Raw genomic sequence first — 27,067 nt, 5'->3', positions numbered from 1 at the left:
TCTTCATGGTGTTGTTGGTTATTAGTTATTAGTTCTCCCTTCCTCTCCCCCAGCAGTGTGTGGCAGGGCGATGACTCACTGTTGCGGCGCCTCCTGCTGGTCATCCTGGGAATTGCTCTACAGCTCTAGAGCGCCCTCTACTGGCTTATGTCCTGCTTGCCTCAGGCCCCCATGTCCCACCCCTTTACCTTGGGTGCTGCCCCCCTGGCAGTACCCCACTCTCCAGGTTTTCCCCTCCCCAGGGAACCCCCAACCCTCTATCCCCACCTCAGTGGCTACTGTCAGTCACCATCTAGCTCCCAGTCACTGGGGCAGACTGCAGTCTATGAACCACTCATCATCAGCAAGGGGGGTTTGGACCTACTGCCTTTGCCTACCCCTGGGCTGCCCCTCTGCAACTCCAGTACCTGCTTTAGGCCTTCAGCAAGGCCTGCAGGCTAGGGTTTTTTTCCAGCCTGGAGCTCCCCAGCTCCTCTGGCCTTCCCCCCAGCCCTGCTTCACTCCTGGTACCCTTCTCAGCTCCCAGGCAGCCTAGTCCTTCTCTCTCCAGCCAGAGAGAGACTATGTGAACTACTGCCTCACAGCCCTTTTATAGGGCCAGCTGTGGCCTGATTGGGGCATGGCCCCAGCTGTGGCTGCTTCCCCAATCAGCCTACCTTTAACCCCTTCAGGGCCGGAGCCGCTACACAGAGGATCAACACTTTTCTTAGTCTTTCTCTTGCTCCTAATCTATTTATAGAATCTCTTCTTATTGCCATTTATGTTCCTTGCTGAATGTTACTCATTTTGTGCCTTAGCCTTTCTGATTTTGTCCCTACATGCTTGTGCTATTCTTTTGTAGTCATCCTTAGCAATTTGTCCATATTTCCACTTTTTGTAGGATTCCTCTTTACTTTTCTGTTCATTAAAGAACTCTGTGTACATTCGTGTTGCTCTATTACTATCTTCCTTTCTTTCATTTGTATCGGGATAGTTTGCCAAGTATTATCTTCTCTCACTTAAATTTGAACCTAAAAATTTCACACTGAAACACAATTTCATAAGACCAACTGAAAACAAAATCCTTGTGTGATAACTTGTCATTATGATTGTAATAATTGCTGTAAATCTACTAGGGTGGAATTAGGGTTGTGGTTATTAGTCGCAGAGGGGTGTGTGTCAAATTTTGGTTTATAATAGAAACTCATTTTGCAATTTAATTTGTCACTTCGTGGTAAGGGCCAAATTCTGTTGTCATTAAACTTGCGGTAAATCAGGATTTACACTGGAGCACCGAGAGCAGAGTTTGGTCCAGAGAGTGTTACTGATGTGTGAGTGTTGCAGTCTTTTTTTACAGACCTGTGAATAGTTTTATCTCACTACTTGTGGAAACATTACCTTTTTCTGAAACAGCCCTTAGAAGAAATTGCTACAGTGAGTCACATTACTCAACAAATATATTTTACTCCTGGACATTGCAGAGAGTTGTTTACCTCTTCCCTCCATTTTGAAGGTAAGTGTTAGATACAGTTCTCATGATGTGTCGCTTTCCAGCATTGCTTTCTTGGAGTGGTTTGTTGAGATGCCCAGTAGGTGTTTTCACAGATAATTTAGTCGTGCTCATGGACTTTGGTTTGGGAATCCGAGTAGGAATTGTACGATGGAATACATCAGCAATCTTGAAATAAACCAAGAAAAAATGTAAGCAGTTAGGGTGGGTGGTTTGTATAGTTCTTTAGTGCTCTTTCTCAGCTTTTCAGAAAATAACATATATATTGATCTGATTAAGAACTGTTGTCATTGTAGTTTTCCTTGTTTTTCTGTTTTGTTTTATTTTTAATGGTACACTGTGGCACATGAAACAATGATATTCTTCCCCCATCATTTTCACATTCAAAAACTAAGTGTCTTGTTACTCTTTGGAGACTGTTGAAGGCTTCTTGTCTCTACATGGCAGCAAAGTCTGTGTAATTCAATAAAAGTCTCAGAAGAGTTTATGGGGTTTTGAAGCAACACAAGTATTTTATTCTTGACTGAGCTATTACAGTCTACAACAAAATGCACCTTGTGGCTAAATCAACTAAATACTGAGTGGAAAAAAATGTATTTTAAAGATGATTAAAAAGATTTCTATGCAATGTGATGAGGGGAGAAATGCCATGCACCTAAAGATATATAACCAAAGGCACCATATCATGAAGGATGGATGTGATATTGATAGCACTTCCCTGTACAGCTTTTGGGAGACCTGCCTCAAGTATTGATTTCAGTGCACCCTGCCTTCCAGGGATGCATCATGATACAATGAATAGCACACAGGACTGAGAGTGAAGATACCTGGGATCTGTTCCCAGCTCTGCTATGGACTTGTTGTGTGACTTTGGCCAAATCATTTAATGTCTGTGCTCCAGTTTCCCCACTTGTAAAATGGGGATGATATTAATCTTCCTTTATAACAGGGGTAGGCAACCTATGGCACGGATGCCGAAGGCTGATTTTCAGTGGCACTCACACTGCCCGGGTCCTGACCACTGGTCCGGGGGGCTCTGCATTTTAATTTAATTTTAAATGAAGCTTCTTAAAAAACCTTATTTACTTTACATACAACAATAGTTTAGTTATATATTATAGACTTATAGAAAGAGACCTTCTAAAAACATTAAAATGTATTACTGGCACACAAAACCTTAAATTAGTGAATAAATTAAGACTCGGCACATCACTTCTGAAAGGTTGCCGACCCCTGCTTTATAATTTAAGAGTATGTTGATGTCTATAGATGTAAATGACTGTATGAGTACTTACTGTTGTTCTGGGCACCTCCTTAGTATTAATCTCTCTTTCTCTCTCGTGTGTGTGAGTGTGTGTGTGTGTAAAATCCTAGACCAGGGGGTCGGCAGCCTTTCAGAAGTGGTGTGCTGAGTCTTCATTTATTCACTCTAATTTAAGGTTTCGCGTGCCAGTAATACATTTTAACGTTTTTAGAAGGTCTCTTTCTATAAGTCTATAATATATAACTAAACTATTGTTGTATGTAAAGTAAATAAGTTTTTTTTAAATGTTTAAGAAGCCTCATTTAAAATTAAATTAAAATGCAGAGCCCCCCGGACCGGTGGCCAGGACCCGGGCAGTGTGAGTGCCACTGAAAATCAGCTCGCGTGCCTACCCCTGTCCTAGAAAAACTGGAGAGCACCAAAAAGAGCTGGAGCTGCCTTATCAGCAAAGATTTAAAGAAATACTTAGGTATAGGTAGGCCAGATGGCTATTCCATGGGGATGCATAGGTTTAATTGTTTGAAGAATGTGAACAGTAAAGAGAGAGTAGAATTATTCTTTTTAGGGGAGCCATTGTACTAGGCTTTGTACAAACCAATAACACAAAGGCTCCAGAGAGCTCACAGTCCAGGATTCGGTCTATATGCAGCTGGTGACTGAACTAACAAATGAGGGGGTGACAAGGTAACAGTACAATTGTTTAGGATGCTCAAGGGGTTGAGTATATCATAATGAAATTAAGAAAAAGAAAAATTAAACGGACTTTACAGGATTAGAGCGTCTCAGTGTTGTCATTTAACTTCCTTCAGCAATAGAGTAATTTTATTTATTATTTTGTGCTGGAGGCAGAACTTGCTCTGAATACAATGTTTATTGTATTTATCTTAACTGTATTAAGAAATCAGGGAAAGATTAAGAAAGAAAAGTAACTTTTTTTTTTCTTTATTGTGTGTGGATGAGTGTGGGTGGATGGGTGATGTGTTGTTGCTTTATAAGTATAAGGCAAAACAACATTTGATTTAAACAGAAATATCTTGAGAAAAAATGGTAAACATTCCATTAATGCTGGTGAGGTTGCTATGGATTAGTAGTTTAGAGGTTAATTGTAAGAGCAATTGTGATAAGTGGATAAATAGTTAAGTAATATTTTTGTTCTTTCCTTGAATTGTTGTTAGAGGTTTAACTGCATTTTACAGTACAGTGTTTCCCTTTGGGGAGACATTCTAGTGTAGGTAAACAATTTAAAAGTGCTCATGCAATAAGTGGCTGATCACCTTTGTTAGCCTTCTTAAAACAATCATTTATTTTTTAACAATTTCCAGCTGATGTTAATTTTTTGTTTGTGTTTTTGCAGCAGTCAGATTTCCCATTGCAGAAAAAGGTTTACTTGGTGTTTTTAAATTATGATTTAATGTGGCTTTGCAGTTTGTCACTGATAAATAATGATGTTTCAGGTTCATTTGCTATTGTTATTGATATGTGTATTAGAGAAATTATTCATTTGGTAAGGCCTGGTCTACATAGTTTTTGTTTCTGTAAAACTGTTTTGGTTAAGGTGTGATTTTTTTTTTTAATTTTTTTTTATTTTAATTGTTTGAACCAAAATAGTTATGCTATTACAACCCCGAGTGTGGATGCAGTTACACTGGCTGTAAAGGTGCTCTATACTGGTATAAGACTTATCCATGTGTGAGTAAGCTATAGCAGTCCACGTGTTTCTAAACCAGTATAACTGCATCCACACTAGGGTAGTAGTAGCACTTTAACTATGCCAGCATCGTTTAAGGGATGCAACTTTTATGCGTAGACAAGGCCTTAACCTGATAAACTGTTTTTATAATTCTTTCCCTCCGCATTCAGCACCTGAAAGTAGGTTTCTTTTTTACCAGCCTTGTCTCACAGACAGTTCAAGAATGAATGTTCAAAGAGAGAGAGAGAGGAATGAATATAGTAAAAAACAATAATATTCAGTTTTCAAAACTGAAGGCTGAATCCAGTTAAAGCACTTAAACATATGCTTAACTTTGTCTGACAGTCTCCTATTGACACACGTAAAGTTAAGCACCCTACTTAAGTGTTTGCAGCGTTAGGGACTAAAAGATTGATTGAAAAATGTGAATCTCAGATATGAGGGTTGAAAAGAACCATTTTTGGGTCACCTTACCTAGATCATCCCCTTGTGTCATGGTAGGGCTGTTGTAAGATAATTATCTGTGTTGTAAGTACACCGTGAGAATTATTGTCTGTAACACATGTTTAGATTCTTGGGTGTGAACTAGCACAGTTGTTATGGTTATATGGTGAGAGTTCTATAGAATGAATCTTCAATTAGTTCCTTGTCTAGTCTTGAGTGTACAGCATGGCAATGGTTATGTTCTAGTTATTACTTTTACTGCATCTGATGAAGTGGGTTCTAGCCCACGAAATCTTATGCCCAAATAAATTTGTTAGTCTCTAAGGTACCACAAGACTCCTAGTTGTTATTACTTTATAGTTATTACGCTGCATTACTTGGAAGGTATGAACCATTAGAACATTATGTGTGTTGGTTTTTGTTTCTTCAGTGTGATATTAGTTCTGGGTCAATGAAGGGAAGTCAGTATTCCCATCAAGAATAATTTCTGCAAATACACACCACCCTCTTGCACACTGATTCCCTCTCCTCTGTGTCCCTTTCCTGGGAAGATGAAGAATTCTCTCAGCTTTCTGGTCTTCTTTCTGACAACCAGAAGAAGCATTCCCTGAGCTGGTACTGCTACTTGCTCCCTCTGTCCTTCAGTACTGCTGTCTGTCTCCCTGACCTCCCCTATGTAAATGCCCTCCCCTTTCTGCTCCCTGTCCAGAGAGTTGGCAGGGGGTGTGGAATTCAATTCAATCATCCTTTAAGTAGCAACTGATGCTTCCCAGCACCCGGCATCCCCTTTTCATCACAGTTCCCACTTCTGCTCTCCAAACACCCCTAGAAACTAGCCCATTCCAAGATACTATCTACCTGGGACTTAGTCATTTCCAAAGTGAAATATATACAGGCCTACTAATTAAGGGGAAGTATAAAAAAAGACATTCTTACTGTTTAGGCTTTAAAAATAGGCCTTGTTTGAGATGTGCAAAGCAAGCATTGGTTCTCAATCTATAAGCACGATAGTAAAACATTAGATTCAGATATTAATTTCACAGAATAAGATTAGCTTGTAAAATATGTTAAGGTTTGTTGGCAGTAATGTCAGCAGTCATTAAAATGAACGGTTAAGATTCATTGTCAAAGCAAATAAGGTGTAGGGTGCTGAGAACCAGGGCAAACTGCAATTTGATAAACAGGCTTTGTCCTCCTGCATGTTAAATTAACCTCCAGAATGGATGTCAGTTATTGTAAATAGTAATTGAGTGAGAAGAGTGAATACCTAGTAATGTGGAAATTGTAATGCATGATTGGACCAGTGGCATATCTAGCCCTGTGTCCTTTTTTTGATAGTGGGCAGAGGCAGGAAACTCTGCAAGGGACAATTATGGAATAACATGCTTGGGGGAAGTTTATTCTATTTCTAACCTCAGGCAGTCAGTAGTTAGGTTATGCTCTGAGCGTGAAGATTTATAGTCATTATATGTTTGTGTCTTATTTGCATTCATTTGATAAGGAATTGTAATGATGGCCCGATTTTAAATGAAACAGCAGATATTTTAACAAATTAGAATTTTTCTCCTTTTATGTTTTCCGAGTCATCAGTGTAAATTAACCCTTTTTGGGGGTTCAGAAGTGGGTGTGTGTGTGTGGAAAGCAGGAGAGGTATGTGGAGGGACAAGATGGGCATGTTGAAAGGTACCAGTTCTAGCTATCTGATGGCTGTCTCCATCTGCTTGAACCCTAACTCTCCACTCTGACTTCTCTGTGGTATATAGCATGACATGTGGCTGCATGTTTTCTGTCTTAGGGATTTATGCCTTTCATTAATGGACAAAGGGGAGGGTGCAGTGCTCATGGCTAGCTTTCCTCATGTATCTTTCTGCCTCCATTATAGAAATGCATCTAGGAAAGATAACATTAAATTCGGTTCTTTTTCAGCACTTTAGTTTGAATGGTTTGAACAGCAGAGGGAGTCCTGCTCAAACTCTCTGTTGGCTGTGGGATGGCTCTGTACAGACCAGTTATGCAAACAACCATATGAATATCTTGACCGACCTTAGTTTGCCCTCAGATTGCTGAGGGCAGTTAAAGTGTGAGCCTGGTCTAGAAAGGGCATATGTATGAGGCTGCCAAAAAGAAATGTGGTGATTGCTTACCCCTTGTTTTAAAACATTTCTCCATGTGCTTCCTGAGGTCATTAAAAGCTCAGCCTTACTGTCCTTTTCATGAGTGAGTTAGGGCTAAGTAAGGAGGGCAGGATTGGGCCCAAAGTAGCATTCTCTTTTTATTTGCCGAATGATAAGTTGTTGATTTGTATAGTTCTCTCCAGCCTCCCCCACCCTAGCGCCCTTCCAGTTAGTCCTATTTCACTGAGCCCCTCTGTTTTCATTCTGAAATCTTTCAGGAAGTCAGAATGAAGGTTTTCAGTTGCTCTGTGTGTGTGTGTGTGATTATTTAGAAACACTGTACTTTTATGCAACAAAGGTCCCAAATGCTGCATCTTGCTGCTGTAGGAGTTTAGGTAACTGCTGTTGTATTTCATTTTTTACAGTTGCTAATGTGCTCTCTCTGTCTTTGCCTTATGGAATCCTGGTCAACACTCTGAGGCCAAGAATTCTCAACTTTAGACAGCCTACATACTCTCTGAAGATACGAAAATAAGTAGTCTGACTTTTAAGAGGTACGGAGCACCCATTGTGTTCCTCCCTTAGCTGAGGGAGAAAAAGACATTTTGGAGCTGAGATTTGAATAAAGAGAAGCAAGTTGATAGGGTAGAGATGCTTGCAGGAGCTGCAGAGGAGAAGGCCTTTGTGCAGACATTGGGGAGATAGTGGGATGTACATAGAACACAGTGGGTGTGGCCACAGTGGGTGGTCCATGGAGGATTTTCAGAAGGTCTGAAATGAATCCTGGAATGAATAGGAATCCAGTAATGCTGAGTAGCTTCACTTAAATCCTGCTGTAGTAGTTCATATACTAAACTGGCACTAGATTGTTTATTCCTCTCCAGAGGTATTAATGTTAAACAAAACCAGTTTAGCTACAGAAGCGCAAACAAAGCATCTGCAACCACATTTCTCTTTAGTTTCTATCTTCTGATTTAAAGGGATGCTGTCATGGCTGACTTTTTCAAAATATGGCCTGTCTTTTTCATATATCTGTCAGTAGTCAGCATAGTGAGTTTACACAGTGCCTTTCCTCTTAAAATTTCTTCTTCTATGCTTTTTTCATTTTCTTTATTCAAACTGCAGAGGCAGTGCCCATGAACAAACCCTACAGTTACTGACTGTAGTGCATGGTTAGGGTGCAGAATGGAGAATCTAGACACCTGTGTTTTAATCCTGGCTATGCCACTGACTCACTTTTTGACTGTGGGCAAGTCACTTCACATTTCTGAACCTGTTTCCTCATTTCTGAAGTGTGGTTAAAGATTCTTGTCCTCCTTTGTAAAACGCTTTGTGTCAGATTGTGATACCCATTTCAATGTGACTATTTGTGGTACAAGGTACCATTGAACATATATAACACAGGCTGGCCTTTTGCGATCTGTGCCTGAGACATATCATTATTAATTTTTTATTAAAATTTATGTATTTGTTATTACAGTTAGTAACGGGGGAGGAAGATATAAATAAAACCGTTTTGGACGTAAAATGGTGGCTATTGCCCCTAAAGTGCACACTGGCATTTCAAAACCTGTAGGACAAATTTAAAAAATTCTGGCACTGCCTTTAATTAAAAAAAAAAAAAGCCTTATTGACGTTGAATTGCATATAGAACTTTAAAAAAGGGGTGGGGTGGGGTGGGGAATTGCTCCTGAGTATTCAGGCCTGTCTGCCAAGTGTTAAACTGGATCATGTTTTTATGGTTGAATTGTAAACACCTTAGAAACTGGTGTCTCTGTAGAAATGCTGACAGGTCCTTAACTGTAGCAGTGTGAATGGCTCACTATTACCATATTGTAAAGTACCAAGGGTGTTGAGCCAGTTGGCTCACTGGATAATCCTAACCCTATAATTTTGCATGTAGTGGACAGCTTGTGCTGTGGAACTAAGTACTCTTGGATTTTGCCATTTTTAACTGGAAGTTAGAGGAAAGGATTGGAAAAAGGTTAATTGTAATAACTTGTGGTGTTGATTTTTGCTTTCCAATGCATATGATGCCCCAAGGGTATCTTGATTTTTATTGTAGAGTGTTTCATTTGTAGTGAGAGCAGGATAGAACTGCTTAGTTTCATGAACTTGAACTATTCAGAAGGAAAATTTATATTAGAAGTAGATGCAATTTCTGCACCGGTGACATGATCTTTGTCAAAAGCTCAACCACACAGGGGAGGTTTGGTGCATAAAGATATTATTTTTTTAGACTTTTCTGTGGAACTCATCTCTACAATATCTGAGCACCGTATAAAAAAGGCAAGTCTTAATATCCCCATTTTGATGGTGAGGAACTGAGGCGCAGAGAGGTCACACAGGGAATCAGGCAGAGTTGGGAATAGAAGCCAAAATATCTAGAGTCCCTTTCAAAAACCTTAACTACCAAAATTTGATCATATACCCTTCTTTTCAGGATTGTCTTAACTAGGACATTTTATCTTCTTTAAACTTGGCTTTTAATCATTGAGATAGCTGACACAGTGCTGACTGGTCAGCATAAACAAAGACATTTTGTGCCCATCATCAGGTCATCATCAATGAGCTGTGGGTAAAATCTACCAGGACCAGGGTTTACCCAGGAGTAGTTGATGTAGTGATGAACACAATTTGTTCTTTTCTGCAGTGACTAGTCATCCATGGTCAGTGTTGTGTCGCCTAACTCAGTAGTTAAAAATTGTGTTTAAATGCAATTAAATTGTCTAGTGAAGACAAGCCTGTGTTCCAAAAGCAAGGTACTGCTTGAGCTTAAAGGGAAATCTCCATTTTCTGTTAGTAGTTTAATTAGAGGACTTACTCATTCTGTAGGCTGGCCCCTAGAAGTGCCAATACTTGAGTAGGATTGATTCTATCCGGTAGAGGGCAGTGTTGACACTTGTATGTTAGCCTGTTACCTCCATGTACATTGGTAATGTTTTCAATAAACTCATTTCCTCTTGGTTTAAATCTGTTTATCTATTCCTTGCATAAGATTGTTGGCAGCAGAGATTCTTTTGTACAGATTCTGGGCAACTAAGGATTGCTGTGATAACTTTTTTTATAGTGTTTTGTTTTCAAAATGATTAGGGTGACCAGATGTCCCGATATTAGGGGCTTTGTCTTATTTAGCCAACTCTACCCTCCCCCTCCACCCACAAAAAAATCCCAATTTTTCACACTTGCTCTCTGGTCACCTTAAAAAAGATGCATATGAAGCTGTAGGACTAGACGTAAATGTATTTTAAAGCAGAAATTTCTTCAATACTGGGATTGATTGTGCAAAAATGTAAATACATACTCTCCCCCCTCCCTCCCCATTATTATTTAGCATACTTTGTGGGAGCACACAGAGGTCAACTGTGTTGGGGCCCCATTGTGTTGGTTAGTGCACAAACATTTGGAAAAGAACAGTCTCTGCCCCAAAGAGCTCACGAATGGGGTCCACATTTGGAACTGCTGTAGATTTCAGGGTAAGTTTTTTCTTCTGTGAAATCCACATTTTAAAAGAGATTAAACCAGTATCACCTTCTAGTCTGTGGTGGGATGTTTTTGTTTTTTGTTTTTTGTGGTGTTCACTTCTAAAAGAGAAACACGGTCTGTAATGACCAGAGTATGAGTTTAAGAACTCCTGAGTTTTAATCTTGTCCAGGACTGACTCGCTCTGTGGCTTTGAAGAAGTCACTTAACCCCTCTATTTCAACTTCTCCAGCTATAAAATGAAGACATTGTTTCTTACCTTCCTCACAGGGGTACTGTGAACATGAATTAAAGTTAGTATTGTACTTTGAAGATGAGTGTTACGTACTGTATGTGCTAAGTATTTTTGAGGGTAGTGCCAATATCTAAATGAATACACACTTTTTCCCTTTTCAGAGAAACCATCAACAAGATGAAAGCCTTTTCTGGTATATTTAAAACCTCTTTACATGTGAATCCCACTCTGTGCCCTGTTATGAATCATGTTTGGTCGTAACAGTTGACTAAACTGATTATTTCGAGTGTGTGTCTCTATGTTTGAGTCCCCTCAGCATGTTGGACAGGAGGTTATGTTCTCGTGCAGAGAATGCAATAATACTCTGTGGCTGTTGATTGTAGGATTTGTCCTTGTAATAGCATTTCACAGTCAGATTATATTTGTTAAAACCTTCCTGTTACTGGGGGGTGGTTTTAGCATTTGATTTTAGCATTAAAATGTCTCTCTCACACCCACCCATGAACTCGTAAGATCTTTTCTTGTTACACTGGTAACATAATGTTTGTTCTATCCATTGCTTAAGTCTGGAGATTTGGGAGTTGAGTCAGCTTTTGTTTAGCCTGTCTCAATAGCTAATATTTCCTAGTAATCATGCACATGGTTCCTCCATCTCCATGCCCCAACCCAGTAGCATCAGATTCATCTTAATCATTCTGCCATACAATTATTTCCCAATTTCTTTCTATGTGGGGAAGGATGCATTTTAAAACCTTGTAAGAGATATAAGGAGTCCCTGGTGTTTTTTTTTTTTTTTTTTTTCAGCTTTATTTGTCTATTCTCCTTCTGGATAAGGAGGATTTAGCTGGCTGTACCATCAATTTTCATCAATTCATCTCCTTAACTAGCTATTAGGGGTTGCTGTTGAACAATGTCAGGCACTGTCTCTCATTAATCGGATGAGCACGTTACTTCTGCAGTATTTTAACCTGTGAATTTTCCAAACAGCAGAAGACTGGGACCAAAAGTCAAAAGTATGTCTCTCGCAAGAAGGTAGAAAGCACTGCCATGCTACTAGGCTGGCCCTCCTCCCAAATAAATGGGCAAGGTTTTCAAACCTGTGTGCCTAAAATTACTCTCCTTTTTCCATATTTAGACACCTAAATAAATGGCCTGACTTTCAAATGTGGTGAGCACCCAGCAGCTCCCATTGTGCTTATCTTCAGCGTGAAAATCCAGTACATCTGTCATGGGAGGATGCGGTTGAGGACAGGGGACAGTCATGTTGGGCATCAAAGAAGTGTGCCGAAAAGGGTGCTAGCTCCTCCCTTTCCATAACCAGTTAACCCCCCTCCTCCTTCTCTGAGGGTTTGACCCCATATCCAGGGGAAGGGTTTGTTCAAAGGCTTGTTAGGAGAAGGGCTCACTGAAGGATTTGGGAAGGGGTTGGTGTCAATGCATGATGAGACTTGCAAGACTGGCCTTTGAAATGCTGTGGCAGCTTCTTAAGATGATCATTCTGCAGAGGTTTACAAAGAACAGGGCAAAATATTGGTTTTGGACATTCCTGTTTTTCAAGGGCATATAGAGATCCTTACTGTTTGTCTTATGAGAAGGATGGAAGAGAGGCCTTAGTTGAACTTGCTTTCTAGGGAAATCTTTTGTGTACACCTGATCTAGAAACGTTTTATTTAATAATCAAGTATCTTTTTTCTATATATATTTTTTTACCATAGTTTGCTAATTTCTTAAAGTCAAAGGGGGAGAAAATACTTTTTCCCTGTAGAAGTGAACCATGAACCATAAGGGTGAAGCGGTGGATGTGGTATACCTAGACTTTAGTAAGGCATTTGATACGGTCTCGCATGATATTCTTATCGATAAACTAGGCAAATACAAATTAGATGGGGCTACTATAAGGTGGGTGCATAACTGGCTGGATAACCGTACTCAGAGAGTTGTTATTAATGGTTCCCAATCCTGCTGGAAAGGCGTAACGAGTGGGGTACCGCAGGGGTCTGTTTTGGGACCGGCTCTGTTCAATATCTTCATCAACGACTTAGATATTGGCATAGAAAGTACGCTTATTAAGTTTGCGGATGATACCAAACTGGGAGGGATTGCAACTACTTTGGAGGACAGGGTCATAATTCAAAATGATCTGGACAAATTGGAGAAATGGTCTGAGTTAAACAGGATGAAGTTTAACAAAGACAAATGCAAAGTGCTCCACTTAGGAAGGAAAAATCAATTTCACACATACAGAATGGGAAAAGACTGTCTAGGAAGGAGTACGGCAGAAAGGGATCTAGGGGTTATAGTGGACCACAAGCTAAATATGAGTCAACAGTGTGATGCTGTTGCAAAAAAAGCAAACATGATTCTGGGATGCATTAACAGGTGTGTTGTGAGCAAGACACGAGAAGTCATTCTTCCGCTCTACTCTGCTCTGGTTAGGCCTCAGCTGGAGTATTGTGTCCAGTTCTGGGCGCCGCATTTTAAAAAAGATGTGGAGAAATTGGAAAGGGTCCAAAGAAGAGCAACAAGAATGATTAAAGGTCTTGAGAACATGACCTATGAAGGAAGGCTGAAAGAACTGGGTTTGTTTAGTTTGGAAAAGAGAAGACTGAGAGGGGACATGATAGCAGTTTTCAGGTATCTAAAAGGGTGTCATAAGGAGGAGGGAGAGAACTTGTTCATCTTAGCCTCTAAGGATAGAACCAGAAACAATGGGTTTAAACTGCAGCAAGGGAGGTCTAGGTTGGACATTAGGAAATAGTTCCTAACTGTCAGGGTGGTTAAACACTGGAACAAATTGCCTAGGGAGGTTGTGGAATCTCCGTCTCTGGAGATATTTAAGAGTAGGTTAGATAAATGTCTGTTAGGGATGGTCTAGGCAGTATTTGGTCCTGCCATGCGGGCAGGGGACTGGACTCGATGACCTCTCGAGGTCCCTTCCAGTCCTATAATCTATGAATCTATGAATCTATGAAGCAGAACAGAGCAACCTGTCTTGTTTTTTTGTCCTTTACTGCTTCCGTGTGACGTATAAGAATAGCCTCAAGCTTGCTTCCGCCCTCTGGCACGCGCGCACGCTCATACGGTTTGATTTTAACGTTAGAAATGTCAGGGTCTCTTTTTTGGTAGAGAATGTTACCAAGATCTTCTGGAAGTCTGAATTGTGAGATGCTGTTTGAGGCTGTAAACCTGAGTTGTAGTTTTCTCTTTCCCCAGCTGAGACAATAAGAACGGCCATACTAGATCAGACCAAAGGCCCATCTAGCCCAGTATCCTGTCTTCCGACAGTGGCCAATGCAAGGTGCCCCAGAGGGAATGAATGGAACAGGTAATCTCAAGTGATTCATCCCCTGTCACCCATTCCCAGCTTCTGGCAAACAGAGGCTAGAGACACCATCCCTGCCCATCCTGGCTCATAGCCATTGATGGACCTATCCTCCATGAACTTGTCTAGTTCTTTTTTGAACCCTGTTATAGTCTTGGCCTTCACAACATTCTCTGGCCAGGAGTTCTACAGGTGGACTGTGAGTTGTATGGAAAAAATACTTCCTTTTGTTTGTTTGTTTTAAATCTGCTGCCTATTAACAATCTAACAACAGTTTACCTGTGGCAATGTGGATGGCAGTACGGGCTAGCTGCCTGAGTGCAGTCCTATTTGTGACCCTCAGGAAGTACTCGAGTGGGTACTGCAGCTACATTGTGGTTTTTAGCACACTAGCTTCATCAAAGCTCGCGTGTGTACACCTATGCAACCTGGAATTATACCTTCCAGCTACAGTGTAGATGTACCCTAAGACTAGGCAACCCCTATTCTCTTCCCCTTTCAAGACTGAGAATATTCCCTTCCCCTCAGCTGTGTAGAGGGAGAGCCGCACTTAAGGTTACAACCTCATGTGATATTGTACTTCCAGAAATCTTGCTGAAATCTTCCAACAAAAAGATCTGCACTTTCTATTGTAATTATGTAGAACAAAATATTTTAAAAGCTCTTCGATAGTCTTCATACACAATAATGAAGCACAGTAAGAAGCTTAAACTTTTTTTGCACTTTTCTGGTAATCTTTAAAAACAAGAACCCAAGATTCAGATATGTCCTACTCTTATTTTTGTTCTGACTTCTCACAGCAAAGGTACAGTTAAAAATGGAAGGAGAAGTAAGGATAGAATGGAAGAGAGTCAGTGACAATCTCAGGGAATCTATACATGGTACAAGGAAGAAGGTCACCAAATCTATCCACCTCCTCTTTCACGCTAGAGATTGTTCCATTTCCTGTGGTGTTAGTATGGTTTAATATTATGCTAACAATTTATCCACAGCTATGTCCATTTTTAACATCTGCACCCAAGTTAATTATTTTTAATTACTTTATAAATAAAAGAACAACAAATTTTCTTCAAAACCTTGGTTCAGTGGCCATTACACAAAATCTGAAGTCTTTCATTTTCTCTTTCTCTGTCTGACATACATGCATGACATGCAAGTCTGTGTTTTGGTAAACAAAATATTCAGTTGATGTGGTCTACTTATTCCCCCCCCCCTCTTCAAAACAGTCTGTGATTTGAGCATGGCATGGTGTTCTGTTCCAGAGATTAAATTAATCTGATCCAGCTGGGTTAACATTTTCTATATACTTTCACTATTATTATTATTTATTTGCATTATTACAGTAGTACTTAAAGGACCTTCTCGGGTTTGCGGCTTAGTTGTGCTAGCTGCTGGAAAAACACAAAAGATAGTTTCCACTTGCAAAATGAAATAGTGATCCTGACCCTATTTTTGTAAAGTATTTTGATATCCTCTCATGAAAACTGCTTTATATTTGCTATATTGTTATTCATTATTATATTTTAATATTATAATACTTTGACCTTTTAATATAGCACCTTTCATCAAGGGCTCATAAAGCAATTTATAGATAAATTAACTGAGCTTCATCCTCCACCCCACCAGTGACGTAGGTAAATATTATCATGCCTGTTTTAGAGATGGGAAAATTGAGAGCTGGAGAGGTGAAGTGACTTGCCCAAGATGACATAGGGAAGTAGTAGCCGTGCCTTCAACCACTAGACAATGATTCCTTTCTTTGTGACAACCTTAAAGCTACCTTCTTTTAGTTAAGAAAGTTATTTAAAATTAATTATGCTACAGTCTGTAAATATATCCACCAATGCATTTACTCCCTCATGCACTACTGATCAGCTCTTTGGAATAAAAGAAGAGTGAACAGTCTGTCTTCTGAAAGCCTGACTTGTAATTGAAGTTGTTGCTCCATCTTGCTCCTGTGTAAGTCAATGGCAAAAATAAATACATCTCGGAGTCCATGACCCTGCAAGTATGATATGTTTAGTCTCTTTGGCAGAGGGCATATCTGTTGATCTTAATCAAAAGGTATACTGTTATGGGAAATGTGACAAAGATGCTCACAGGCAAGTTTGATGCAACTTTTCTGTCAATAGTAATATCCTATGGCTGTTTCCTTTGGCTTTTGTTAATAAAAAATTATTTTCCTGTAGTGAAAATGGTCTCTTAGTAAAAAATGAACAAGGCAGAATAAGCACTATCCTGTTGAATAATTAAACTTTTTAATGGTGTGATCTCTGGTCTAGGTCTTTTAATTCACTTAACATAGAACTCTTGTTCAGAAGAACGGGGCAACTGTCCAAAGGACAAGAAATGACTAAATCTAATTCTTGCTGTATAGTTATTTTTTTTGAAAGACATTGTAACAGATTACTGCCTAGTTGTTGTTAATCAACTAATTTCTGTGCATCTGGTTAGATTGCAGATGCAAACCAGAATATTTTGTTTTCTACGTAATTTTAAAATAAAAAACAAAATGTAATGCTAAATGTATGAGGACAGTAATAGGATTTTTTTTAAAGGACTCTGGCATTTTCAGTATTTTCAAATGTCTGCTAACAGAATATTGGTGATTACTGCAGAGTTATGCACTGTTGTAAAATGTGCATACCTACAGGATCTTAACAGTGTATGTTGAAAATTAGTTACGTAGAGATCTAATGTCCATTTTGGATTGGCACTGCAGAAAAGAATGCTAAAGCCAAATGTAATAAAGGGTATGTTATTACCGTCATATAAGATTATGCTCCTTTCGGTCTTGATTCTACAAGATGCTGAACACCTAGTGATAAGTAACTTCCATTGAAGTCAGTGGATGCTGAAGTCAATAAGCACCTTGCAAGATAAGAGCCTTAAGGAACATCACATGCTGAGCCTGATTCTGGTTCCACTCAATTCAGCTTCTGAAGTAATTGGAGTTAAATGGATGTAAAACAGGAACAAAGGGCTTAATCCAAACCCCACTTTGGATCAGGCTGTAAGCGAGATTGGGTTGGGCTCACACTATCTTGTATAGTTTAAATCTTTTAAAAAATGCTGTTGCAATAGTGTGCACTTCTTAAAAAAACGATTTAATTGAAACTCCCATGGACCTTACTTTTATTTCTTTTTCCATCATTGCTGATTATCAAGATAAATTTTTGTTTTCTCTAAATAGAAACTTTTCCTTTTACAATCAGCTATTGTCTTCTGTCATAATCATTAGCTCCCCATTCAGCTTTAGCACGTGCTTAAAGTCCTTTGCTGAATCAGTGTTGAAGGACAATTAATATCACAGTTCATAATCATGGAAAAGATTATCTTTATTCTGCCCAATTCATCTTGAGCTGTGATGTATGAAGTAGAGAGCTTCTGTTTGTGCACAAATCTCTTTATGATGATTAGCAAAGTGATGAAAGATTTGTTTTCTAAATGCATAATTAAAATTGATGTTTAACTTTTTAAAAAGCTGTTTTTAAAAGAGTGAATTTCAGTAGTAGCTCTTTATTTAGAGAAAGAGAGGTTTTGGGGAAGTGAATTCGAGACCTTTCGGCCCTATAAATAATTCAAAATGAAGCTCTGGTGTCACTGTATGTAATGTTCTCCAAGAGGTTAGCATTGATTGCTTCTTACTCTTGGTATACAGACAAATTGAGGCCAGCATTGCTTATACTATTGTCATTATTTATTATTATATGCACTAATATAGCGTCCATCGCTGTGGTGTGTGACACAGTTTTGTCTAAATAGCGGAATTGTATTATTAGTGTCTGTACTGTGTCTGGAGGGATGTATACATTCAAATAGTTGGACTATAGTATTCTCATTTTTTGTAACCAACTTATTTTATCATTTCAGAAACTATAAGGGGGTCCTATCATTCATTTTGCTTTCTTTTCTTCACGGTGCCTAACTAATATGTAGAACGATGGACTGTAATCTGGGTTCCAACCCTGCTGCCTCCTTCCCTCCTACTTTGAACAATAAAATCATGCTGTGGAGCCATTCTTCTGGTTGGTCTTTTTAAAATGTAAATGTTGCTGTTCACGTTCTTACAAGGTCTTTAAACGTTAGTATTTTTAATGTAGACTAAGAGCTTACCTTACGGAAAAAGAAAATATTTCTGTGATATAAACTTCTCAACTCAACCCCATTACAAAGGAAAGGTTTGAAGGAGGAAACAGATTGAGTTTTAACAGAATGACAAAGTGTTTAAAAAAATCCACACTCTCAAAATCCCCAGTGATTGACATGCCCCAAAACATGTGATTTATGCATCATGAACTTAAAATTGGTACTGTACATGTGATTTTGTGTGTGTTTGATCTAAAAATAATAATTTGAGTAATAAGGCTAGGAAAAATTGGGGAATAGAAGAAAGGTAATGAAATAGTTCTTATCTGTATTTAGCAGGCATTTCAAGGATTAAAATAAAAGTCTGTCATACATGCAAAAATACAAAATGCGCGCACACACACCAAAAGAACAAATAATTCTGCAAGCAATGGTAAAAACAACCAATTATTTACTGTTTTGTAATGTTAAAATATTTCACCAATACACCTTGCAATCAAAAGTAATGTGAGTTATGGAAAATGGAAATACATAAAGATGCATTTATACAAGTGGAAGACTAAATATTTTACATAAAGATATTTCAGTGAAAAGATATACAGTAAGTGCACACTTGATATGACTAAGCAGGCAAAACTTAACGTTAGTTCCAAATAGCATTGTACAGTTCATGCACAGATCTCTCCCAAAATAAAGGGGGGGGTTTCCAAATTATTCTTGCTGGGATGAAAAATAGGATGGGTTGCTGGTAAAGGAGTCAGCATGGATGGGGATCAGTTATAGACATTACTTACTGTAATTTGTGATTGCCGTGGGAGAGGAGTGGCTGTTGGTGTGATTGTGATACTGCTTGTGATTTTACTAGTAGGCTTACTGGGTGTTCCATTAGTTAGTGCTGGAGTTCTGTTATCCTGAATTGGAGTGTAAGGTTTTGCTGAATTAGCAAGAGCCTGAACATAAGGACTTCCTAAATGAATATGGATTTTATTATCCTCAGTAGTTATTACACTTGAACCAGTGCTGTTAGATCTTTGAAAGTGCCATGACGATTGCCTCTCTGGGGATACTCTAAAAAGAGTATGCTTGGCACCAATTTCCAAAGGCTCTGGAGAAAGCATTTGTTCTGGAGAACTTGAAGAACCTGTCAGAGCCAACGGAGACATTGTCCTTTCTGGAGTTATTGAGCCACATGATTCAGGAGTTTGAGATCTTGCAAAAGTAGCCAATGTGATAGGTGGCACAGCTTGCTCTGGACTCATGTAACCATCAGCTATTTTTGATTTTAAAGGCGTTAAAGAGGCATTTTGAATAATGGTTATTCTTTGCTTTGGTGTGCCACAGTTGGGTATAACTGCTGTACTAGTGTAAGAGTGAGGACTGTCTGTAGTAGGGCTTGTTTTTTCATGGGTAGCTGTGTTTTGTCCATGGTCTGGTGTAACCTGTATATGAAGACGCTGACCAGGTGTATGACTTAGAATTAAGTCTCGTGGCTGTGCACAATTTCCATTCTGTTTGTCATGAATTTTTCCATTTTGAGGATGGCTTTCTTTGGACTTCATCCATGAGATCCATAACTTTTTGTTTACTGCATTTGCAACAGACGAATTGCATTTGAAAGACACTGTTTGCTCCTCATCATTGTTTTCATCTTCATTATCACTCTCTTCATACAATTGCCCATTTATGACTGCTCGTTCTAAAGGAACAAGGCTCTTGTAATCAGGTGGTTCATTGTCTGCTGGATCTGTCTGGACTTCTTTAGAGAAAACCTGCAAGTCAGAAATTCTCCTTCCATTAAGACTCGGTCTAAGGCTCTTACTGAAGCGTCTGTATCTCTCTAATTCTTTGGTAAGGCTATCCATTTCTCTTGCTAACTCTCTGTTTTTGTTTTCTTGCTGGGTGAGTTTCTTCTGTAGGACCATATGATCATCCCGAAGATGACATATTAGGTCTTCTGTTGCCATGTACTTGTGAATTTTCTCTTTCAATGCATCTACCTCTCTAGACAGGTGCCCTGACTTTGCTGCTTCTTCTTTAAGTTTTTTGAAAAGCCACTGTTCTTGGTTGGACTCGGCCTTCTCTACTAATTTATACCTAGCCAGTTCCATTTTCACAACCTCCAGTTCTTCTGATAAAAATTTAGCTTTGTCTCGTTCATTGATGTATCTTCGCTCTAAAGACTCAAATTCATCTTCAGTTTTCATGAGATCATCCTCTATGGCCTTCATTTCTTTCAGCTTATTTTTCAGCCTCTCAACTTCTTGGGCAAGTTCTTTAATCTTGTTGTTCTCCTGCTGTAAGGATGTGCTTGATTTAGTTGTTTCTTTGAGTTTATTTTTAAGAAACTCTTTTTCAGTGACTTCTAGTGACTGAAGCCTTTTCCTTAGAATATTTACCTTGGAAAAGAGATCATTTCCTTTCTCTTCCTCTGCTTTTAGGTTTTTTTTCAGTTCATCTCTTTCCTTTGTTACACTGGACATTTTTTCCTCTGCATCAGATTTTGATTTCAGTGCCTTTTTACTTTCCTCAATTAGTTTTTCTGTAACTGACATCACTTTCTTTTGCTCCACCTGAAGTTGGGAAGTTGCAGATTGTAACTTTTCTTCTGTTTGCTTTATTTTTTCACTCATTGTCTTTCTTTCATCCACAAGCATGACCGTTAATGTTTTCAGTTTAGTTAAATCTTCCTTGAGTGTGAATTCTGTTTTTTCTAACTTGATTTCAATGGCTTCAAGCTCTCCAATTCTAGCTTTTAAGCCTTCCAGTTCCTGAGACAATTGCTTTGTTAACATTTTTTCTTTTTCTAGATTGCATTTCAGAGCGTAACATTCTTGTTTGCTCTTGTTGAAAGCATCTTCTAATTTCTCCAGCTCCATAATTCTTTTGCTGAGTTTGTCAACTTCTGCTTTAAAGTTCTTGTTTTGTTCTGCTTCTTTTTCTAATTTTTTATTAAGCTCTCTACACTGATCTTCCATTTTTATGAGCTCTTCATCTTTACCTTCCATTTCCAGGACACGTTTCCATAATTCTTCTGCTTCAGACATAAGAGTGGAATTTCCACATTCTCCTTTATTAATTTTTTCCCTTATGTCTTGCAGTTCTTCCTCTGCTTTTTGTAAAGACTTATTAGTCTCCTTTAATTCATCAATTTGTCGAGTGAGTGCTGTTAATTTTATCCGGAGCTGGCGATTCTGGCTGTCTTCATTGGTTAGTTTGGCCATCATTGTTTCTTGTTCTTGGGAAATCTTATTGGTTTGCGCTTGCAGTTCTGCTTCCAGCCTGATGGCTTTCTGCTTCTCTTCTTCTACTTTTGCTTCTGCAATGGTGAGTTTCTCGTGTACTTGCTCTGCAGTAGTGATTAGCTCTTGGATTTTTTGACTTTGTTGGTTCAACTGTTCTGTAAGTCTTTGCTGTTCATCCACCACCATTAAAGCAAATGATTTCAGTTTTGTCAGTTCTTCTTTCAATTTAGTTATTTTTTCGTTGTTTTCCTTCTCTTTTTTTGCCTGATAGGCTGTTTCTTGGTCAATCAGCTTTTTCAATCTGAAAAACACAAAATATGTTTGTTTTATTTTGTAGTAGTTTTTGTAGTGGATTTTTCAAAATACATATGTTTAGAATTATGATACCATCTAGAGTAGAGGTGAACAAAGTGCAATCTATGATGTAACCTGAGGCTGCCTGACTTTGTCGTGCAGCAGAAAAGGCTACAGAGTCTAGAAGTCCTCACATTAAGTGCTTCATTTTAACCAGAGATGCCAGTCCATGTTGCTTATTTAGATCTTTGGGCTCTACTAACTGTTTCTGCAATAAAGGTACAGTACAGCCTTCAGGCTTCTGCATTTGCCAATACAACTCCATCAATTGGGCAAGCTTCAGACACCCCACTCTAGAACAAAATTCAATTGTCTGGTTCCTAAGGTCTGATCTGCACACACTGTTTATATAGCTGTTTAGCTGTATTGGTTATTTAGAAATTGATTTAGGTAAATCAGTACTAAAATCTAGTGCGGATGTCCATAGTAAGGGGTTGCATTGATTTAATTATGTCAGTGTAACAATTGATATAGCTAAATTAATACAAAAACAGTGTGTCAGCCATTCTAAATGAAAAGGGATCCTTGCCATCTTGTAGCAGTCTAATTCTGCTGTAAACAGGTAAATGCTTAGGTTGGTAGTTGTTGTTTTGCACCTCAAAAATCCCAAATTCCTTGTTGTCCAAAACTCAGGTCTGATGGTGTATCTGAAAGTCATAGTATGAAACCTTGCCTTTTCGTGAAGGCTTGAGGTGTTCCTTGAGATTTTCCTAAAATCAGGTTTTACCTGTAACTGTTGTAGCTCAAGTATAGATTCATAATCTTTCCTTGTTTATGAGATGCAGGATATTTCAGTGGTAAAAGATGTATGTTAGGACTGTGCATTTGTGACCTGCAGGAACCGGAATAACCCAAATATCTTAGTATTTGGATCTTTTCATGGACCTTTCTTTTTTGTCCCTGAGATATTGATGGCGCTGAAATAAAATGTAACCTGACCTTTTCACTATTTCTGCCTCCTTTCCATCAGCTCTTTTTACTTATTTCTGACCCACAAAGTAAGCTCCTTGAAGGGTTAAAAAAAGCATGTGAAAAATATAAGTAGAAACAAGAAACATAATAGAAACACAAATACTAGAATCTCTGCGCACCAAGTCTCTGTGCGTGTAATATCTATATTAAATAACATTCATTAGGAAAAAAGAGATTATGCGGTAGGACTCTTTCTAAAGGCCCATGTTACCACCATCATCATCTCATTCAGGAAGAACTAGGTGGTTCTCCCATACATGCTGCTCCTTAATAAGCTGTTCCGTGACTTGAGGAACGTAGTCCTGAGGGCTTAGCCTGCAGTTTTAGCAACACCTACCCATTTGGCAGTAATAGAGCCTGGATTCTTACATGGTAGTAGAAAGCTGCTGACACTATTTAGGTTGATCTGGTACTTGTCCCTTTGTAATGGGGGCAGTGAGTAGAGGTTTCCGACATTGGCTATACAAAATTTCTCACAGCACATTCACTGTACCCAAGGTATTTATTCTGTTACTGCAAATAAATCATTGCTCTTGCAGTGAAGTTCTTTATGTGCAAAATTGACAGCATGGACAATAATAATAATAAAATGTAGTAAGCTTAACTTATATGGAATCATTCTTACAAACATTGTCAAATTATTTACAGAGTTTTTAATAATATAATTGGGAAATGGACATTAAAAGGCGTCGGCAAGGGGAGAATTTTTTTAAATGAACTTTGAGAAATGACAGTGGGTTGATAAGGCTGATGAATACAGGAAGTCTGCTCAAATAGCAGGAGCAACAGAGTCAAAGACTTATTACTACATTGTTGGTATTAAAAAAAAAAGTTCTGCTTAATGACTCTTTCATTTTTATATATTACAACTTGTATTTCTAAATTTCCCTGTCTTCCCCACCCCTACCTCTGAGTGCTTTAGTAGTGGAGTTCAGTTGATGATTTGGTGTTGCCATAGACACAAAACTATAACAGAAGCATAACTAGCAGTTTCACTTGGACTCGTTCAGCTTTTGTGTGTGCCTGAGGTTAGCCATCTTATAATAATGCTGGTTGAATTTATTCCAACTTATTAGTCTTGGTTTTACTTTATCAAATTGTTTCCTTAGTTTGATCGTTCTTTTTTAAAGGGGTACTATCTGGACAATGACCAAATGAATAATACCTAAATTAGCTGTTGAATATATTACTGATTATCTTTTAATTAGGTGATATCTACTTAGCCCAAAAAACAAAAATGTTTGAATTCTTTCTATGCCTTAAAGTTTTATTTCTAGAGGACGTGGTTGGCCACAAAACCTTAAACAGTTCTAACTTTTCCGTGGTTGATTTATAGTGATTTTATAATGCAGTTTAGTTAACAGATTTTTCTTTAATTTAAATGTTTCAGTTGACTGGTGTCTAAGTGAGTAGTCACAGAAATCTTTCAATATGTGTACTTCATATATATTCCAGTTTGTATCTTCATTCTCTTCTATAGTATTATCTCTCTAGTTACTGGAACTGCTTGTTAAAGTAAGGGACCACTTGAATCTTAGAATCATAGGATATCAGGGTTGGAAGGGACCTCAGGAGGTCATCTAGTCCAACCCCCTGCTCAAACAGGACCAATCCCCAGACAGATTTTTACCCCAGTTCCCTAAGTGGCCCCCTCAAGGATTGAACTCACAACCCTGGGTTTAGCAGGCCAATGTGCAAACCACTGAGCTATCCCTCCCTCCCCCAATAATCTGAATAAAGTCTTTGCTGAATAAGGGCCTGAGACTCAAGTGAGGTACACAAATTGAGCTTTGATCAAGTCTGTTCTGCGTCTATATTTGAACGAGCTAATTATATTACCGGTACTGTCCTGTCTTAATGTCTAATCTGGGTGAATTCTCTGGGGCCCAGTCTGTTTGGTCATTCTGAAGTCCTAGTCAGGCATCTGGAAGGGATGTCTGCAGTATATTGAAAACATTATCCTTCACTGAATTTTTTTTTTAAATGAAATTTTGAAAACCTACTCAGAATAAAAAGCAAGTGTTTCTGTACCCTGTTCCCTCAAATTCATCTCTTCCCCAGCCTGCAAAAAAAACCCAACCCAAGTAAACAATAGCTATCATCACTTTGCTTCTATGTTGTATCCCATTCCCGATCTCACATCTGTTTTTGTAAAATGTATGCTTTTTGGGGCATGGATTATATCCTCTCCTGGGTTTAGAAAACACCAAATGCACAGAGGACATCACAATACTCTAAATAATGTACCTTACCTTAAAATCCTGTTGCATATACATATAATGTTTGTCAAAAAATGGAAATGCATACAAACAGGGCAAAAATAAAAATACAAAACACATTGGTTTCATGTTTGTTTTCCTAAAATTTCTTACCAGAATTAGAGGAAAACAAAAAACCACCAACCACAACAAAACACATACCTCTTACATTTAGGACAGTGTAGAAATTACAATAAAATTTCCAAAATATTTCAACTGTATTTGGGTTTTTATCTAGGTTTCTTAAAAATACTGTTTAACTAGATAAAATCAAATACAAAATGGAATATTTTGATAATGCTCATAATTTCTTCACATCCATAATTGTAAGATAGTTGTCTGGTTTTTGGAAAAGAATTTAGGAAGGTGATTAGTTTCACAATGTGTATGTTAAACTTTAGTTTTTGTTTCTGTATTTTAGACATATAGTATATGTGTATACAATATGAGATTTATGGGATTATATCAGTGCTGTTATGTATTTGTTGTTGAGATGGCAAAAGTAAAATAAATTGCCTTAACATCATAAATATTTTCATTGTCTTTTTTGAATGGATGTGAACATTTCCCTGTAGTGTTTGCAATTCAGGCATCACACTACAGTACTAGCCAACCAGAAAGTGAAATTGATAAGAAAAACATGAAACTGACTAGTTAGTTTTAATTGAACAGATTGAAAATCCCTTCCTGCAAATATTTAAGACCTTGATCCTGCAATGAGCTCGGTGTGGGTGGACCTTGAGGGGCTCTCTCTAGGAGTCTTCCTGTGTGGAGCTCATTGCAGGATCAGGACTTGACTACCTAGAGGGTATTGTGGGACTTTTTCCACAGTAGCAAGTAGTACACCTAGTGGGAAATGTGCACTTACTTTTTGTGCTTCACTGAGTCAGTCCTGAAACAGAATAAAAGGTGCCGAGCAAATTTTATTTTGTACAGTGTTTTGAGGTTTAATACTTTAAGTTGTATCTATAATATAGCTAATTTTTTTGCCTTTTTTTTTTTAAATGTGATTTTTAACCTGCCAAGTCTCCTCTAAAGGACACTAATACATTTTGCTGGAGAGTGATCAGGAAGGACAGGAAATCATCGATAAATCATCAGGCTGTCCAATTAGGTTAAATATTTGAATTATTTTCATTTTGAGTTGTATTTCATAAGAATGTAGTTACATTTTAGACAAAGATAGATACATCATTTAGACAAAGCATTCACAGACAATTCCAAGTACTTGATCCCATGGGATGACAAGAGCACTAACTGAATCCAGTCCAGCAAAAACAGGTCTTGGAAGCTGTTTTTATAGACATGAATGTTTGGTAGTTAAACAGAGTCAAAGCAGTGTCTTATTACTCCTTGTTTTCAGAGCTTCTGTTATAGTTATATAAGCTATTAACCTTATTCTGGTTTATCATCACACTTATATATGAAATGCCAATTGCCTGTTCTTTTAAAAAAAAATCATATTTGTCATCCTTGAAACTCTCATTTTTCATCATAATTGACTTTTTTTCAATGCACATATTATATTGTAGAGTCTCCATACGTATTCAACTCTTCTCCATACCTAAGTGCTGGGTTAGATTGCACTGGGTTAGATTGCACTGATTATATTTAGTATCATATGACTATCTGCCTCTTACAAAACATATCTAACAGCACATTGTTTTACAGTGTCATGTGATATGTTTTATAAGTGGGGTTTTCCAATATCTTCATGTATTATATTACGTTAGTATAGTTTGACTGGAATTTTTGTGGGACAGTAGGGGAAGTGCTCCCTTTAAGTTTGTGTTGTAAGGAAATCTTGATTGCGGCAGGAATGAGATCATCAGATCCTTGTTTTTGTAATCTTTTGCGTCTCGCTCTGTTTCTCATATTTAGTCTGTTCAGGTATGAAATCTATATTTTTAAGTACCAAGAGTAAAACAGACCAACGTTTCTGCACAGTGAACCCTTGAAAAGGACAAGTTCTCAAGGATTTAACAGAAAGGGACCTCGGCCTATAAAATTTGGACCTTGACAAGTCTCCCTTCAAATAGTGAAGAAGCTGCTATAGCTGGAGTTTTGGTTCAGGCCACAGAAATGACAGATATTTCAAGTGCCTAAGACAC

The 27,067-nt window shown here is 38.3% G+C and overlaps 1 protein-coding gene across 2 annotated transcripts in view; it reads right to left on the bottom strand.

Annotated features, from left to right (window-relative positions):
• Window positions 1–329: 329 nt before the first annotated feature.
• Window positions 330–27,067, bottom strand: part of FILIP1L (filamin A interacting protein 1 like) — a 102,466-nt gene continuing 75,728 nt past the window's right edge. For both annotated transcript variants that reach the window (XM_034790009.1, XM_034790000.1), the window contains exons 2-3: window positions 18,925–21,673; window positions 330–1,657 (exon numbers count right to left, since the gene is read on the bottom strand). In XM_034790009.1, the coding sequence (XP_034645900.1) occupies window positions 1,469–1,657; window positions 18,925–21,673 (2,938 nt within the window). In that variant the 3' untranslated portion in view covers window positions 330–1,468. The remainder of the gene's footprint in view (window positions 1,658–18,924; window positions 21,674–27,067) is intronic.

Source organism: Trachemys scripta, chromosome 1, assembly GCF_013100865.1.
Source record: "Trachemys scripta elegans isolate TJP31775 chromosome 1, CAS_Tse_1.0, whole genome shotgun sequence".
In the NCBI taxonomy this organism is placed as follows: Eukaryota; Metazoa; Chordata; order Testudines; family Emydidae; genus Trachemys; species Trachemys scripta.
The sequence above is the reverse complement of the archived record's forward strand: the minus strand, read 5'-3'. Positions and strand labels throughout refer to the sequence as shown.